This window comes from Strix uralensis, chromosome 2 (genome assembly GCF_047716275.1).
Source record: "Strix uralensis isolate ZFMK-TIS-50842 chromosome 2, bStrUra1, whole genome shotgun sequence".
In the NCBI taxonomy this organism is placed as follows: domain Eukaryota; kingdom Metazoa; phylum Chordata; class Aves; order Strigiformes; family Strigidae; genus Strix; species Strix uralensis.
Window position 1 is genome coordinate 25,835,880 of NC_133973.1, and position 16,792 is coordinate 25,852,671.

General features: G+C 40.2%; 1 protein-coding gene across 6 annotated transcripts in view; it reads right to left on the reverse strand.

Moving 5' to 3' along the window:
* The window catches only part of SAMSN1 (SAM domain, SH3 domain and nuclear localization signals 1), a 108,224-nt gene that overhangs the window by 54,848 nt on the left and 36,584 nt on the right, over positions 1-16,792 (reverse strand). For 5 of the 6 annotated variants that reach the window (XM_074858055.1, XM_074858046.1, XM_074858042.1 and 2 more), the window contains 3 exons: positions 14,241-14,308; positions 9,532-9,600; positions 3,260-3,383 (listed from right to left, as the gene is read on the reverse strand). In XM_074858055.1, the coding sequence (XP_074714156.1) occupies positions 3,260-3,383; positions 9,532-9,600; positions 14,241-14,308 (261 nt within the window). Of the gene's footprint in view, positions 1-3,259; positions 3,384-9,531; positions 9,601-14,240; positions 14,309-16,792 lie in introns of those variants that run through there. The other variant, XM_074858065.1, reaches the window with a different exon arrangement.

A 16,792-nucleotide genomic window follows, 5' to 3' on the forward strand; every position in this document is an offset into this window, starting at 1 on the left:
CAGCCGGCAACACCCCCAGGTCCCTCTCTGACTGGCAGCTCTCCAGCCACTCCTCCCCAAGCCTGTAGCACTGTTGGGGGTTGTTGTGCCCAAAGTGCAGCACCCGGCATTTGGCCTTATTGAAGCTCATACAGTTGGCCTTGGCCCATCGCTCCAGCCTGTCCAGATCTCTCTGCAGAGCCTCCCTACCCTCGAGCAGATCAACACTCCCGCGCAACTTGGTGTCATCTGCAAACTTACTGAGGGTGCACTCGATCCCCTCAATAAAGATGTTAAACAGGAGTGGCCCTAAAACCGAGCCCTGGGGGACACCACTCATGACCGGCCACCAACCGGATTTAACTCCGTTCACCACAACTCTTTAGCCATCCAGCCAGTTTTTTACCCAGCAAAGCGTGTGCCCATCCAAGCCGCGAGCAGCCAGTTTTGCCAGGAGAATGCTGTGGAAAATGGTGTCAAAGGCCTTACTAAAGTCAAGGTAAACAACATCCACAGGCTTTCCCTCATCCAATAAGCAGGTCGCCCTGTTGTAGAAGGAGATCAGGTTTGTGAAGCAGGACCTGCTTTTCACAAACCCATGCTGACTAGGCCTGATCCCCTGGTTGTCCATTATATGACTTTTAATAGCACTCGAGATGACCTGCTCCATGACCTTCCCTGGCACCGAGGTCAGACTGACAGGTCTATAGTTTCCTGGATCATCCTTTCTGCCCTTCTTGTAGATGGGTGTCACATTTGCCACCCTCCAGTCCAATGGGACCTCCCCAGTTAGCCATGATTTCAGGTAAATCATGGAAAGTGGCTTGGCAAGCACATGTGCCAACTCTTTCAGCACCCTTGGATGTAACCCATCCAGTCCCACAGACTTGTGTGCATCCAAGTGGTGTAGCAGGTCTCTGACCACTTCCTCTTCAACTGTGCTGACCTCAGTCTGCTTCCCCTCCCCATCTCCCAGCTCATGAGGCTGGGTGTCCAGGGAACAGCCAGTTCCACTGCTAAAGACTGAGGCAAAGTAGGTGTTGAGCACCTCAGCCTTTTCCTCATCCTTAGTTACCATGTTTCCCTCTGCATCCAGTAAAGGCGGGAGATTTTCCCTAACCCTCCTTTTGCTGTTAACGAATTTATAGAAGCATTTTTTATTATCCTTAACAGCTGTAGCCAAGTTGAGCTCTAGCTGTGCTTTAGCTCTCCTAATGTTCTCCCTGCATAACTTCACTACATCTTTATAGTCTGCATGAGAGACCTGGCCCCTCTTCCAAAGGCAATAGATTCTCTTTTTGTTCTTGAGATCCAACCAAAGGTCTCTGTTTAGCCAGGTCAGTCTCCTTCCCCGCCTGCTTGTTTTTTGGCACACGGGAACAGCCTGCTCTTGTGCCTTTAAGACTTGTCTTTTGAAGTATGTCCAGCTTTCCTGGACTCCCATATCCTTCAAGGCAGCCTCCCAAGGGATTTTGTTAATCAGTCTCTTGAACAGGTCAAAGTTGCCCTCTGGAAGTCTAAGATGGCAGTTTTACTAACCCCTCTCTTTGTTTCTCCAAGGATCGAAAACTCAATCATCTCATGATCACCGCACCCGAGACGGCCTCCAACCTTTATTTCCACCACAAGCTCTTCCCTGTTCACAAGAAGCAGGTCCAGGAGGGCACCTTCCCTGGTCGGCTCACTCACCAGCTGTGTGAGGAAGTTATCCTCCACACATTCCAGGAACCTCCTGGATTGTTCCCTCTCTGCTGTGCTGTGATCCCAGCAGATACCCGGGAGGTTAAAGTCCCCCACAAGAACAACGGCAAGTGACCACGAGGTTTCTCCCAACTGTTTATAGAAAGCTTCATCCACCTCACTGCTTTGGTTGGGAGGTCTATAGCAGACTCCCACAGCAAGATCTGCTTTATTGGTCCTTAACCTAATCCAAACACTCTCAACCCCGTTATCACTATACTGGATTTCTGAGCTCTCATAGCATCCTCTTACATACAGGGCCACTCCACCACCTCTCCTTCCTTGTCTATCCCTCCTGAAGAGCTTGTAGCCATCGATTGCAGCACTCCAGTCATGTGAGGGATCCCACCACGTTTCTGTTATAGCTACTATGTCATAGTTCTTGTGCTGCATCATGGCTTTAAGCTCCCCCTGTTTGTTGCTCGTACTGCGTGCATTAGTATAGATACACTTGAAATGAGCTAATGAATCCAACACCTTTTTGTGAGTGTGGGCCCCATTCCCTACCAGACCCTTCTCAGGTGCTTCCATGGTTCCTAAACATAATCATAATTAGGGAGATGGAAAGGATTTTGTACTGGGTCAGACATCTGAGCCCAAAGCAAGATTTATTCTCCATTTGGTAAATTTGTCTTGTTCCCTCAAAAGCCTGGAAAATTGTACTGGTTCTGCACTGAACATGAAAATTTGCTAATTGAATGTCATATTGCTGCATAGTTGCAGAAAGCATGAGTTCAGCCTAAATACTGGAAAAGTTCAGAAAGCTTTTCTGGATAATTCCTCTCACGCCCCTTCCCAGTATGTATGCTGCAATTACAAACTAGTGCTGAAAGCTAAATTTACTCATGTGTTTCAGCCCAAGCAATGATTTGGCTGGAGTAATAGTTCATCAGCTAGTTTAAACTCATTTTGCTAGTATTGGTTTAAAAACAATCATATACACAAATGTGTTGTACAACAAGTGCATATACTGTTAAATTAATGTTGTCAAAACAAGTTCAGATGAACTGCTGCACAGTAAGATCAGTGATCTATAGGAGACTCCAGAAAATAACCTGAGTTCAGCATCAGTTTAGAATTTCTGTGTCTTATGGCTCTAGGCAATCAGGTATGATGAGAGGCCTGACTTGCTTATCATGCTGCAGACCTTCTTGTGCTCCCAGCTGCTACTGACTCATGGATTAACACTGAAAGTTATCTTTGCATTTGTGAGTTTTGCCTTTCTGATCTGAAATGTGATACAAAACTAAGAACTACTCTAAAAACAAATTTTCTTCAGCCCCACTGTTATACAATTCTATTTAGCTAAAATCCCCTCTTGCAAGATATACTGTTACAAAACTCAAGCTAGTGTGACAGGAAACAGGTTTTCACACTATGAGGAAGTCAGCACTAAAGTGGTATCACAGTAACATCTCAGTTGGGGTTTGAAAATCGTGGGTGGTGAATGACAGACCAGGACAGGATTGTTTACAGTTATGTTCAATACAGTGTCATTTGCCAAATGTTGGAAAGAATGCTGATATGATGCTTTACTTACTGAGGGGGACCAAAACATGTTTGACATCCTCTGAGCTTTGTGTATTCGTTTTTTTGGTTCGGACTAATTTCTGCAATCGTTTTAACGTTCCCATGGACTCTGCTTTATCATCTGGTTCTGTACCCTGGCAAAAAAACAAAGACATTAAAAGTATTCAAACCCTACAAATAAAAACTAAGCGTAACATGGTACTTATTTTGAGAATGGCAAAGTCTCAGATTCAAAGAATTGGTCACCTACACAATGCTTTAAAAGTTAGGCACTTCCTTGCTTGGGACCAATAGATATAAAAAAGCAAAAAGGCAAGTCACAAGAGTCATCACACTTAGATCACTCTTCATATTGCTGTTTACATATTATTTTTCTTTAATACCCCAGTATTACTTAATACTTAATTCCAGATTAGTTCCAGAAAACATTTTAATATATGTATCTACTATATTATCCAGAAGCATTTTAGGTATGCCCAGAAATCGCAGATGTGGCAAGCTACTACATTTAAATGTGTATGGGAGTGTGTTCTGAAATCTTCCTTTATTCAAGGTCTTATTTCCTTTCCTAGATTAAATGATAATAGCATAAATGACAATTCAAATCTGTTATTGTACATTCCAACAACGTCCTACTTCAGAAACTCAAGGTTTGGGTACTACAGGCTCCTAGAGCAGGAACTTTGTGAACATGCAGCCATCTCACATGCTTTCACTTATGTTAAACCAGCTGCTATCTTGGAAATCAGTCCAGAAACACTTGAGTTCTCTTCCAATATGACTATTAACTTCTCTGCGAGGTTCAGAGAGAAATTTCATACTCTGACATCAAATAACCTCTCTTCCATCATCATATGCCATGTTTCACATAGGATATCTGCTTTTCATTAGAAACCAGAAAAAGTAAATATATTAGAAATGAGTAAAACCATAATTCACTGATGGCTATGTTTTAGAAGAATGCTGTCTGGCTTCTATGGATGTTCACCTGTTTACACCAATAATGAATTTGGCCTATTGTGGCAACGCATCTTTGGTGATATTACAAGTGCTAGTGCTGATGCTATCAGAAGTTAGAAATGCAGAGACCTTCATTGCACTCTTTCCGACAATTAGGTCACACAGCATAGATCCTTTCCACTTTCTCATATGCATAATCCTTTGGGACAAAGTTATCACAGAGTTTGCCAGCACAGTCTAATGTGTAGTGGGCAGGCTGCTTAGGGATGGGTCTCAAGAGATCCTGAACTCCTCAGCTTTCATTTGGGTTAAAGGCTTTTTGCAAAGTTTTAGCATGAAGTACATCTGAAGCCCCAGCATTCACATATTACAAGTTACATCCATCCCCTGTAGCAATAAGGCAGAGGGTGTATGTTAATTTCAGATTTTAAAAAAGACCACCATTCACTTGACAGATAACTGCTTATAAAGATAGCTGTGCTTCTAGTGCCAAAGGTTTGGATATTTTTCTATGAAGACATGAGGTTCTGAAAGCAGAAATAGAAGTCCATGACTTCTATGCCCAGGCAAAGTACATTTTTAAGTATATTTAATTAGTTTAGTGTCACTAGACAATTGTGTTGAAATTTTAACACTCATCTACCCGGGATTGTGCAAAGCTTTTGACACTGTCCCACACAACATCCTTGTCTCTAAATTGGAGAGACATGGATTTGATGGATGGATCACTCGGTGAATAAGGAATTGGCTGGATGGTCACACTAAAAGAGTTGCAGTCAATGGCTCAATGTCCAAGTGGAGACCAGAGATGAGTGGCATTCCTCAGGTGTTGGTGTTGGGACCAGTGCTGTTTAACATCTTTGTTGGTGACATGAGCAGTGGGATTGAGTGCACCCTCAGCAAGTTTGCTGATGACACCAAGCTGTGTGGTGTGGGCAACACGCGGGAGGGAAGGGATGCCATCCAGAGAGACCTGGACAGGCTGGAGAGGTGAGCCTGTGCAAACCTCATGAAGTTCAACAAGGCCAAGTGCAAGGTCCTGCACATGGGTCGGGGCAATCCCAAGCACATATACAGGCTGGGTGAAGAACATCTTGAGAGCAGCCCTGAGGAGAAGGACTTGGGGTAGTAGTGGATGGAAAAACTGACTATGAGCCAGCAGTGTGCACTCACAGCCCATAAAGTCAACTGTATCCTGCATCAAGAGAAGTGTGACCAGAAGGTTGAGGAAGGGGATTCTCCCCCTCTGCTCTGTTCTTGTGAGACCCCACCTGGAGTCCTGTGTCCAGCTCTGGGACCCCAACATAAGAAGGACATGGACCTGTTGGAGCAAGTCCAGAGGAGGCCACAAAGATGACTGGGGGGCTGGAGCACCTCCCTTATGAGGACACACTGAGAGAGTTGGGGTTGTTCAGCCTGGAGAAGAGAAGGCTCCTAGGATACTTTATAGTGACTTTCCAGTACTTAAAGGGGGCCTACAGGAAAGATGGGGAGGGACTCTATCAGGGAGTGTAGTGATAGGACGAGGGGTAACAGTTTTAAACTGAAAGAGGGTAGATTTAGATTAGATGTGAGGAAGAAATCCTTTACTGTGAGAGTGGTGAGTCACTGGAACAGATTGCCCAGGAAAGTTGTGACTTCCCCCTCCCTGAAAGTGTTCAAGGCTAGGTTGGATGGGGCTTTGAGCAACCTGGTGTAGTGGAAGGTGCCCCTGCCCATGGCAGGGGGGTTGGAACTAGTTGATCTTTAAGATCCCTTCCAACCCAAACCATTCTGTGATTCTATAATAAGTTGAAGATAATAAGATAATAAGTTGAAGCAGAGTTAGTGAAAGTGAATTGAGAATAGATGAGATGTTCCCCTATATATTCAGATTTTTGAGCTCAAACCTTGAAAGGGTTTGTATCAAACGATTTGTGCCACCAGTTCATCTTAGTCCAGCTATAAATTGGCATGGGGATTTAATAGCCTACAGACTCTGCTATACCCTCCTCATATAAGACCTATGGACTAACAGAATATTAGAAATTGTCTTGAACCAAGCATGACCTAGTGCAATAAATGTATATCCACCTGTGTAAAATTACACACAAAAAATCTGAAACTATTTTATTCTTTCAGGCACTGTTCTTACTTAGCTATGTAAAACCTTATATTAGTCTATCTCTAAATACATCTTTAATGGCTTTCTTCATGGCTGATATAAATTAGCATGATTCCACTCATGCTGATGGAGCTATGCTAACTTCTTTCCTTAAGGATGGGACCTTAGGAGTCCTCTTCTTGCTAAACACAGTGAGTAATGCAGAAGTTCCCATGGTGGATAGCACCTGGGTTTAGATTCCCCTCTTCTCAGCAGCATGTTAAATTCCTTGAAGTCTGCAGACTGTCCTGAGAACTGGGACTCAACCACAGGAACACAGTGGGAAGACACAGAATTGAATCTAAACACATTTTCATGTCTCCAGCATCTTTTGTAAGTTATGGCTACATTAGTATTTTAGTTTTGTTCAGGGGTATGTATTTGAAGTGAATTTCAGAGCTATCCCTGTATGCTGCGTTTTTGTCTCAAAGTGCCACAAACTAAATTCATAGCGTATGAAATTCAGATGAAAGATGCTTTCCAGAAGTTCATCTGATGAACTCCAAATACTATTGGATGTCCAACAGAGAGGATCAGAACACAGAAAGATCTCCCATAACACATATAATGTGGACATCAGCTCAACAGCACCAGCTCTTCTGCTGTGCTAATACTCACATATTACTCTGTGTTAGTTACTAACATAGACAAGGTGCTTTCAATTCCTGTCATTTGAAGAATTAATTATTTTATGTTGTAGACTAATAAAACCTAGCATTTTTGAGTTTAAAACCCTTTAGGTCTTCTTGAGGATCTTCACTGTAGGATAAAGTTTCAGCAGATCCACCTTAAAACTGGTCAGTTTAGGGCCATTCTACAGCTTGTATCTGAGTATTCATCATCCACTGTGGGCCAAATCCAGACATCCTTAGATTAGTCCTATTCTGATTTGTATTTCAAGCCCCTCTCCCCTCCTCCAAATTCAAGATAGCAGGACTGCAGTTTTAGCTTAGCTAAAGAGAGAAATTGAAATGTAATTTTTCAGTCTCATTGTGAGATGTCTTTGAAAAATAAATCACAGTGGGTTTAAAATGCTAATATTTGCTTTAATATAAGATATCTTGTAGTAATAATAATTTGTTCACTTGTAAGTAATGATACAAAAGCAACATGATGACTCTGAATTACGATCTGGGATTTCCATCATGGAGACATCAAGATAAATGGAAGATAATCTATTCAGATAATTTTATTAATGGCAAACTATAATCCTCTTTACATTAAAAGCACTCATTTAGTAGAGTCTCTTGTTAGTGAAATATCATAAGTGCTTAAATAATAAATACAGTAACCCCCTTTTATGGAGAAAAAAGCTCATGCAGTATCAGTTAGTGATGGGATGGGTTTTAAATTTACAGTATTTGATTTTGATTTACCTAAGCATTCAAATCCAGAAGTTTAGCTGCCTATCCAAACAGAGGTAAAACATTCTTTGATGTAGAAACCAGACAGACTATGAGGCAAACTGACCATCCTGGTCTCACAGTTTTGGTGTATTGTCCTGGCAACCCTCAGACACAACTTAGTGAAAGCATGCATAAAAGTGAGAAAAACCCATTAAATGTTATGTTCTGGTTTCAGACAATTTTCTTCTTGCTGTTTGTGTTATCTGGAATCTGGTATCTCTAGTTGCCACTATCCAGGATGTGAGAAAAGGAAGTACAGTGATAGATTGTGTAGTGCTACTGGTTGGACCAGTAACATACACTAATTCAGAGTATGTTACTTCCCAGTACCTTCCTTCTCTGTGGAAGGGGAAGGATGTTCCAAAAGGAACTATGGAGGAATATTGAAGACTGGTGGACAGATCTGTAAGTCTCCACTCCTAAAAAGCTGTTCACATAAAACACATTTAAAGACTTTTAAATTACTCCTAGGGTAAGGAATATTTGCTCACTTGAATATTATAGCTGTGCTTTTTGTTTTGCCCAGTCTGTAAGCAAAGATATCTATAAAGAAAGAATTCCCTCATGAACAAGAATATTCTTTATTTCCCTGCTTAACAGGTTTTAGTCATGAAAAATCATGTCACACCACAAATAAAAATGAATTATGTAAAAAAATAATTCACAGGCTGCCCTTTAGCTGCAAATAATTTGCATGAAGTGTGTGTGACTACTTATGGACAAAAATATACGTTTTAAAAATGCACTTATAAAAAATGTATTACAGAAAAAAAGACCTAAATTGTGTCTGATGATAAACTGTTTCCAGTTTATCCTAAGATATTCTAAATAACTTAGAAATCTTTGCTCACTGAGATGTTATGAGGATTAACCTGGTGACAGAAATACAGCAATTTTGAAGCCAAGTGTAAAACACTGTTGGTCAGATTCCAGCAATCTCGGTCCTGTTGAGCACTCTCTTTCCTGGGTGTAAGTGCATTAATTTCAATAAAAGTACTTGCACAGCATGTCACTTCTCAGCATAAAGAATTTAGTCCTGGCAGAGTCTAATCTCTGTGATTTTTCTTCAACTGGTTTGCCTTTCCCAAAGAACTTCAGTGATTTAGTCATGATTACCTATGCACTTAAATTCAGAGTACTAGTGAGCAGACAAAAATTACTGTATGTTTACTGTGTCAATGGTGCTATCATTATTGTACCACAGAAATTTTTCGAAAGTTTCGGTAATACCCTTGCTGCACGTAGTGAGTATTAAAATAGTACATGATGATAGAGAACTTTCTGCTCTATACAAAGAGTTAGTTGTGTAAAATGCACTGAATTTGGATAAATTTTATGTTAAAAATGTCAGTAAAGCCACGGTCAACTAATACATAGACAAGCACTGTACAAACTTCTTTCATGTGCTTCTGCCCATACATATCTGACCTTTAAATATCCCCATCAATTTAGTCTGGTACTCCAGCTACTCAAAAATGACTGCAGAGTCAAACTAAGCAGGCTAGGATTATAGGCAGATTTTCTCCTGGGAATCACAGAGCAATAATAAGATATTCTATAAAAGATAAAGAAATATCATGATTAATAGCAGAGCAATAATAAGGTATTCTATAAAAGATAAAGACACATTATCATTAATAACACGGATATGGATGAAGATCTTTCAACTTTTGGGGAAGCAACATACAGTAAAAGAAACACTATAAAACACCATGTTCTTCCAGGCTGCTAGCTGCTGATGAAAAAAAATGGACAATTTTCATGGCAACTCACCATTTCACTGTTACCAGCCACACTTGGATTGTGAACTCGTGGTGGAATCCACTGCTCATAGTTTATCACCTACATGGTAAGAAAAGTAAAATTTAAAAAAAATGCAACATAAATAAGATGAATTAGCATCGTGTCATTGAATACAGATTGAGAGCTCAGCAGACTTTCAACACAGTATTGTGTGCATATAAAAGCAATGGCCAACATACACCAGATGACACCCATTGAAATCAGTGTGATATTGTTCTGTCTTAATTTCCATAGTTATCTGGGACTCAGTAACATCTTGAAGACATCACAGTGTATGTGGTACAGTGGCAGAGCCATGCATTATATCATGCTTGGGGCTCATCCAAGATCTTGGCTCTCCTTTCTCAATGAGCAGAAAAGGCATAGAAGGCTTTCCTCAGCAGCAATCCCCCAGCTGAGGAGCAAGTGTCACTGATGCATTTCTAAAGAGGGCCTTGTTCAGTTTGCCTCATTTTGCCTGGGTTGTTGAGCCCCAAGGGTGTGAGTTTGAATTGGATTAACAATGCAGAGAAAATGGGAGGATCCTCAGAACTAAGCAGACAAGACTTTCATCATCTGCCCATAATCCATTTCTTGGTCACAATGTCCTCGTGATAGGAACACCATGAGAATACACTTTCCCTGGGGCACTGATGCAGTCCCCAGTGGGCAAGCCTGACAGTGCTTATAGCTTATCAGTGAAAGTAATGAACACTAGCCTTCTTTCTTCATGAATATGAATGACATTTTGAAGGCTGAATGCAACCTAAGAATTTACGTGAGAAATGAGGCATGAAACATTTTTGAAAATGTATTAGCCCAAAGACTGTTATTACTTCATATTTTATGTCCTTCCCAATATGCTACAAAGGGTTTGAGCCATCAAGGGAGCCCTGCTCGACATGAACAAACAAGAACAAAGATATTAAAAGTAAATGCAGAAAATAAAGCTGTTTTTTATGGTAAGGTACAATTATTAGAGTGTTGCTCATGCTGTGCCCCTCAACCTGTACTTCTGTTCCAAGCCCCTGTTTTCCAGCACTTGCAGAATGAATGGAATGAAACGAGCATTCTATTTAGGAAATGGAGAGGGATCAAAGTTTTTATGAAGCACTCAGGAAAGATGATTTGCTTTCTTCTTTTTTTCTTTTTACTTTTCTTTCTTTTCCTTTTTTTTTTTTTTTTTTTTTTTTTTTAGAGTGAGTGGGGAAAAAAGCTAAAATGTTCAGCTATTCTATTTATTCTTGCTTTGAAATCTGGCTCTTCCATGTCTCATAGAATCACAGGCTCACACAGACCAGCTGAGGTAGGAATGCACCTCTGGGGATTGTCTAGTTTAACTCCCTCTCAGAGCAGGTCACCAGAGCAAGTTGCATGGATCTATGTCCTGACAGGTTTTGAGTATCTCCAAAGATGGACTTTACACAGCCTCTCTGGGAAGCCTCTTCCAGTGTTTGACCTCCCCTCACAGTAGAAAAGCGCTTTATGTTAAATAAATTTCCTGTATTTCAGTTTGTGCCCATTTTCTCTTGTCCTGTTCCTGGGCACCACTGGTCTGACTCTGTCTTCTTTACTCCCCCCATCAGGTGTTTGTACACATGGATCAGATCCCCTGAGACTTCTGTGCTCCAGGCCGAACAGTCCCAGTTCTCTCAGCATCTCCTCATATGACAGATGCTCCAGTCCCTTAATCATCTTCATGGCCCTTCATTGGATTTATTCCAGCATTTTCCCTGTTTTTCTTGTACTGGAGACACAATAACTGGACCCAGCACCCATATGTGGTGGGTCAGCTCACCACTGCTGAGCAGAAGGGAAGGATCACCTCTCTCAATCTGCAGGCAACACTCTGCCTAATGCAGCCTAAGAGGTTGTTGACCTTTTCTGCTCCAGAACACATTGCTGGTTAATGGTCAACTTGGTGTCCACCAGGACCTCCAGGACCTTTTCTGCAAAGCTGCTTTCCAGCCAATTGGCCCCCCGACTGTTATTGGCAGAAGGGGTTATTACTCCCCAGGTTCAGGACTTTGCACTTCCCTTTATTGAACTTCATGAGGTTCCTGTTTGCCCATTTCTCCAGTCTGTTGAAGACCTTCTGATGGCCAAGCACAACTTTCTGGTGCTTCAGCCACTTGTCCCAGTTTTGCACTGACTGCAAATTTGCTGAAGGTGCACTCTGTCCAATTGTCCAGGTGATTAATGAAGATGATAAACAGTACTGGACCCAGGATTAACCCCTAGGGTAGATCACTAAGGACTGGTCTCCAGTGGAACTTTGAGCCATTAATCACATTCCTTGGAGCCAGCATTTCAACCCATTTTCAGTCCATCTCATTGTCCATTTTTCTTGTCCCTATTTCATTAGTTTACCCATGAGAACATTATGGGGGACTGAAAGACTGAAACAACATTCACTGCTTTTCCCTCTTCCACCAAGCTAGTCATTTCACTGCAGAAGGCCCTCAGGCTGGTCAGGCATGATTTCCATTTCATAAATTCATACTGACTACCCTCAATCACCTTCTTGTCCTTCATATGTTTGGGAATAGTTTCCAGAAGTATTTGCTTTAACACGTTCCTAGGGACTGAGATAAAACTGACTGGCCTGTAGTTCCCTGGATCTTCTTTCTGGCCCTCTGGAAGATAGAAGTGACATCCATGGCATCTTACACTCCAGTTGTGTGAGCTATTCCACCACATTTCTGTGATCCTAATGAGACTGCAGTCTTGCAACTGCATGGAGACCTCTAATTCCTCCTGTTTGTTCCCCATACTGTGTGCATCAGCATACAGGCATGCCCTTTATAAGGGCACTCATCTGTGATGATTTTGCAGAAAAAGTGTGAGAACTTCCCCCATAATGCTGTTCTCTCAGCATTTCCTTATTTGTGTGCATAATGCAGTACAGCAAATGAAAACAGACATAATCAGACTATTTTGTCAATGCATTATATCAATGTTATATGATGATAATGAAGGCCAGAGGTAATAATCACTAAAACTCAAAATAATGTCACAAAAATTGAAATTTTTAAAAAGGAAGTTCAATAGGTCTTAAATTGGTACCAAAGCTTGGAGGCATCCAAGTATCTACAGCTCATTAGTCACATTCCCCAAAAAGTGTTTTCAAAAAATTAGAGAAGTCAAAACCAGAACTTTGCTTTTAAAATGGGGTGAATGGTTCATGGGGAGATGCTTTAATGGATTTTAAGGAAACTTATACTTAAAGCAAACATAGGCCTTATTCCCTGTTAATTCTTCTTCCCTTTTCCCCTCATATTCTATCATGTCTGGGGAATGGCCTCCGGGATCTTACCCAGGAATCAGCCCAGAAGCTGTCATGGCAGGATGGAGGCACAGCCAGAGATCCCTCATACTAAGGGAAGAACTGCTGTGGGAAATCAAAGAATAATCTGTCTTCTTAATACTTAGGAAGTAAGAGGAAGAAAACAGAGAAAGAGAATGAAAGATGCAGAAGAGAAAAGAGCGCTTTTCTCCTTTCCTTCCTCCTCACCTACATTTGGCAGTGGGGAGAGGAGGTAATCATGGGAACAAACTAACAATACAGAGAGAGATAAAACCCCAAGGGAAAGCAGGACAAATCTGGTACATACTGACTTTCAAGTCACCAGTTTCTTATACGGTCATCTGTCCCCCAACACACAGATCATTTGACTTTTCTTTTTAAGCCAGATTGTGTCACTGGCCTACACTGGAGCTGAGCACTCCCTAAAGTCTAGGTCTTCACAGCTCCCTGTCTTATCTCAGATGCCTTCAGGGTGATGCATGTACAGTTTTTTCTTGCTTCTAACCTAAACATCCAAAAGGACTCCTGACATTGTATAGAAACAGCAGAGGAAACTCAGCTTGGAGCCTTTTATAAAGTTTAATGTTCACCTTGAATGCAATACTCTTCTGTAAAGGAAAATTTACTGGATTTTCAGCTTTTAAATAATTTATTGTATTAATTCTTCATTTAGACACACACACATATAGGCATGTATTATACCTTTTAGTCAGATTCCCAAACTGGGTAAACTGTTATGTCATGTGAAATCAGCAGAGCTAAGCTGATTTGCAACAGATATGAACTGGCCCTTTAAGTAACATATTATCAGGGCAAACTTGGACTGGAAGTGAAATAAAAAGCAAATGCCAGTCATTCAAATTCCAGAGCTAGAAGTCTTTCTCCTCACCTCTCTGTTGCTAACCAGCTGATGCGTTGTTACCTACTTTTATGTTATTATTAGTATGCAAACCCAAGTGTCAGAATTCCTTAATTGCTCATGCTGGTGGGATAACTAATGTAGTATTATAAAGAGGAGATATGTTATATATTTATAGAAATTCAGAAAGCCTTAGGATATATATGTCAATATGGAGCACACAAGACCAATCCAAACACTTAGTACAGATCTTGCTAGACACAATTCCAGCATATCAACTTAACAGAAATGTATTAATTCAGGGAAAGAAAAAGAAAGAAAAAGTTTTCTAAGTATTAAAACCCATATGGTCTGCATAATGAAAATGGTGCACAACTTAGGTAGTCACCAGAGTCTTCTTTTGATGTCAGCTTCTAAAATACACAAGTATACTGAGTATGAAGTTTAGGCTAGGCAAATACTGAATGAAGCAAGAAATATACATTTTATTTGAATGAAATTTTAGATTCTAAAAAAAAAGAGTAGTTCTTTCACCTGGCATGTTGTTTCTTCTATCTTCTTTCCTTGCACCAGATGTATCCCATCACCAATAATATTATCTTCTGTGAATTATGTCCAAAAAAAAACAAAAACAAAAAAAAAATCATGCTTTAAAATGTCCTGTTTTAAGTTTTTCTGAGGAATATAATTTGAATTGCACTTGATGTTTTGAGCTGACATTTTGACTCTCTGAAGTTAATCTTACATAATTTAAGCATGCATTTTATCTCAAAGTGCTTTGAAGTAAGACTACAGAAAAAATTAGCAAACTGACTCACATAAATAAAACTAATTCACGCTTACTTCTTCATCTGTACTTAGTCCTCAGTTTACTAACCCAGAACCCCACCAAGCGCTTCCTCTTGCCCTGCTAATTTACAGCAGAAAAGTGTAGAATACTCCTGTAAAAAATGAAGGGAAAAAATGGTCTTTGCAATTGAATTCAATTAGCTTAGATTAGAAATTGCTTTCAAAGAATGAATGTCCTCCCATTTCTTCCAAGAAACTGATGCTTTGCATGGGAAGAGTATTTACCTTCATTACAACAATGAGCAATAATAGGTCAAACAACTCTTTGAAAAGTTTACTCTTAGTAAGTCTACTTTGAGAGATCTACACTTACTCCCACTCTTAAGGCAAATCATCCACCATTATACTACTGTAGAAAGGCCTTAGCGATTAGATTCCATCAACACAGATGTCAGAGGCACTCAGTTATTTCGCAGGAAAAATACAGAAGAAAAATTATCCGCTAATCACAGCACAAACTGCTATCCTATTTTCCCAAAGTTACTAGAAACCAGCAGGAATGTGTTGGTTTTCTTTTCTCATGAATCCTAACTTGGCATCTGTATTGCTACTGAGGAATACTTTATAACATGAGTAATTCCCCTGTTTACAGAAGGACAGCTAACTTAACATATAGATTCACAAAAGCTAACTGTAGGCAGGTGAGACTCATTGCATTGTTTTCTCTAAAATCAACAGGAAAAGGATTAATTCAGTGAATAATTCCAAGTGACTGAGATTCTTCAGTTATCACATGAAAAGAAGTGTTTGAACATGATCATGAAAATTTGTATTCAAAGAGGTAAGTAATATCCCAGTCCTCAAAATGCCTATGCTTATGTTGGAATTAAATGAGACTACAATGTGTATGAAGCTAGACAAAAAAAACCCTGTAAACTTATGTGAGTGAAACAATTAAAGAGCCACTGTACACGTAACAATACATATATTTTGATATGTTATTTTTAAAGCAAATTCTGAATCAAGAGACATTTTTATGATTGTTATTTTTTCCTAGAAGAAAATCCTCTGAAAACAAAAATTGTAATATGATAACAAATAATCTTCCTCATAGTTTTGCAACCTGGATGTTTTAAGACTGGGTTAAAACTCACAAATTACACTCTGGGCATTGGACAAAAAAGAGCAACAGCCTTTTCACATCCTAGTTCCGCCTTGAAACCATAAATTAGTTGCATCGAAAACCCCATCAAACAATTTCCTTCATTTGCTATGTGCGTCAACAGGAAGAGGAAAAATGAGTCACAGAAAATTTTATTGCACAAGTTTGCCTTTAGAGGCTTCTGTAAGAACTTCTATTCTAATAGGACAGTGTCTTTCTCCTACAGACCTGATGGTTACAATAAAACCAAAAGCTTTTTGAAAAAGTATGTTACATTCCAAAATCTAACTTGACTGAACAGATTTTAAGTTTTGTCAAGCACCTACAAATCTCCTTGAAGTCACTGAGCACCAGGTGTCTGACAATCCAGTTTATTTAAATATAGAGCTAGGTGGACTTCTAGGAGCAGCATAACTCATGTCAAGCAGTGCTTATGCAACACCAGATTAACATAACTAGGTTGTTTCTGGTCCTCAGGCTAATTTGTTTTCATCTCCTGCAGGCATCGCTGCACACTGTAGCCCTGTGCTCTGTAAGCTTACTCTAAAAGTTAAGTCTTGCAGTGTTCAGCCCTGTGCCCACAAGTCCTCTTACAGTTTAGTCCAAAAGAGTATTATTTGGTATCTGTTTGCAACTGAATCATAGAGAACTGTGGGGCAACATATAATGACCTTAGCCTGAAAGACTACAGTGACACTGCTTTTAACGTAATTTCATTCAAAACCAAATGAACAACTACAAGTTATTAAAGCAAGACTTAGTGGTCCCCCCAACCACGATGTCTTTTGCCAGCCATAATGACATGCATCCACAGTACTCTTAAATCTTGCTTAAATCAACTCTCCAATCTACTGAAATATGTAATAGGGTATTTGGGTAAAAAAAAAAAAAAAAAAAAACAAACCAAAAAACAAACGAACAAGCAAAAGATATATGCAAACTGCAGTGTTGTCTTCCTAATCTGGCAATGGATACCAGTCACTTTAGTGTGAAGAATTACGTGTGCTGACTCTGAGAGGTGTCAACTCTTTTCTGTTTGTCTCTGTAATACTCTCATGGAAGCCCAATGTCTGTGACTTGCATAGTCAACTTTTTCAACAACAATGCTTTTAGGCTGGAAAATCTGGTACTGCAT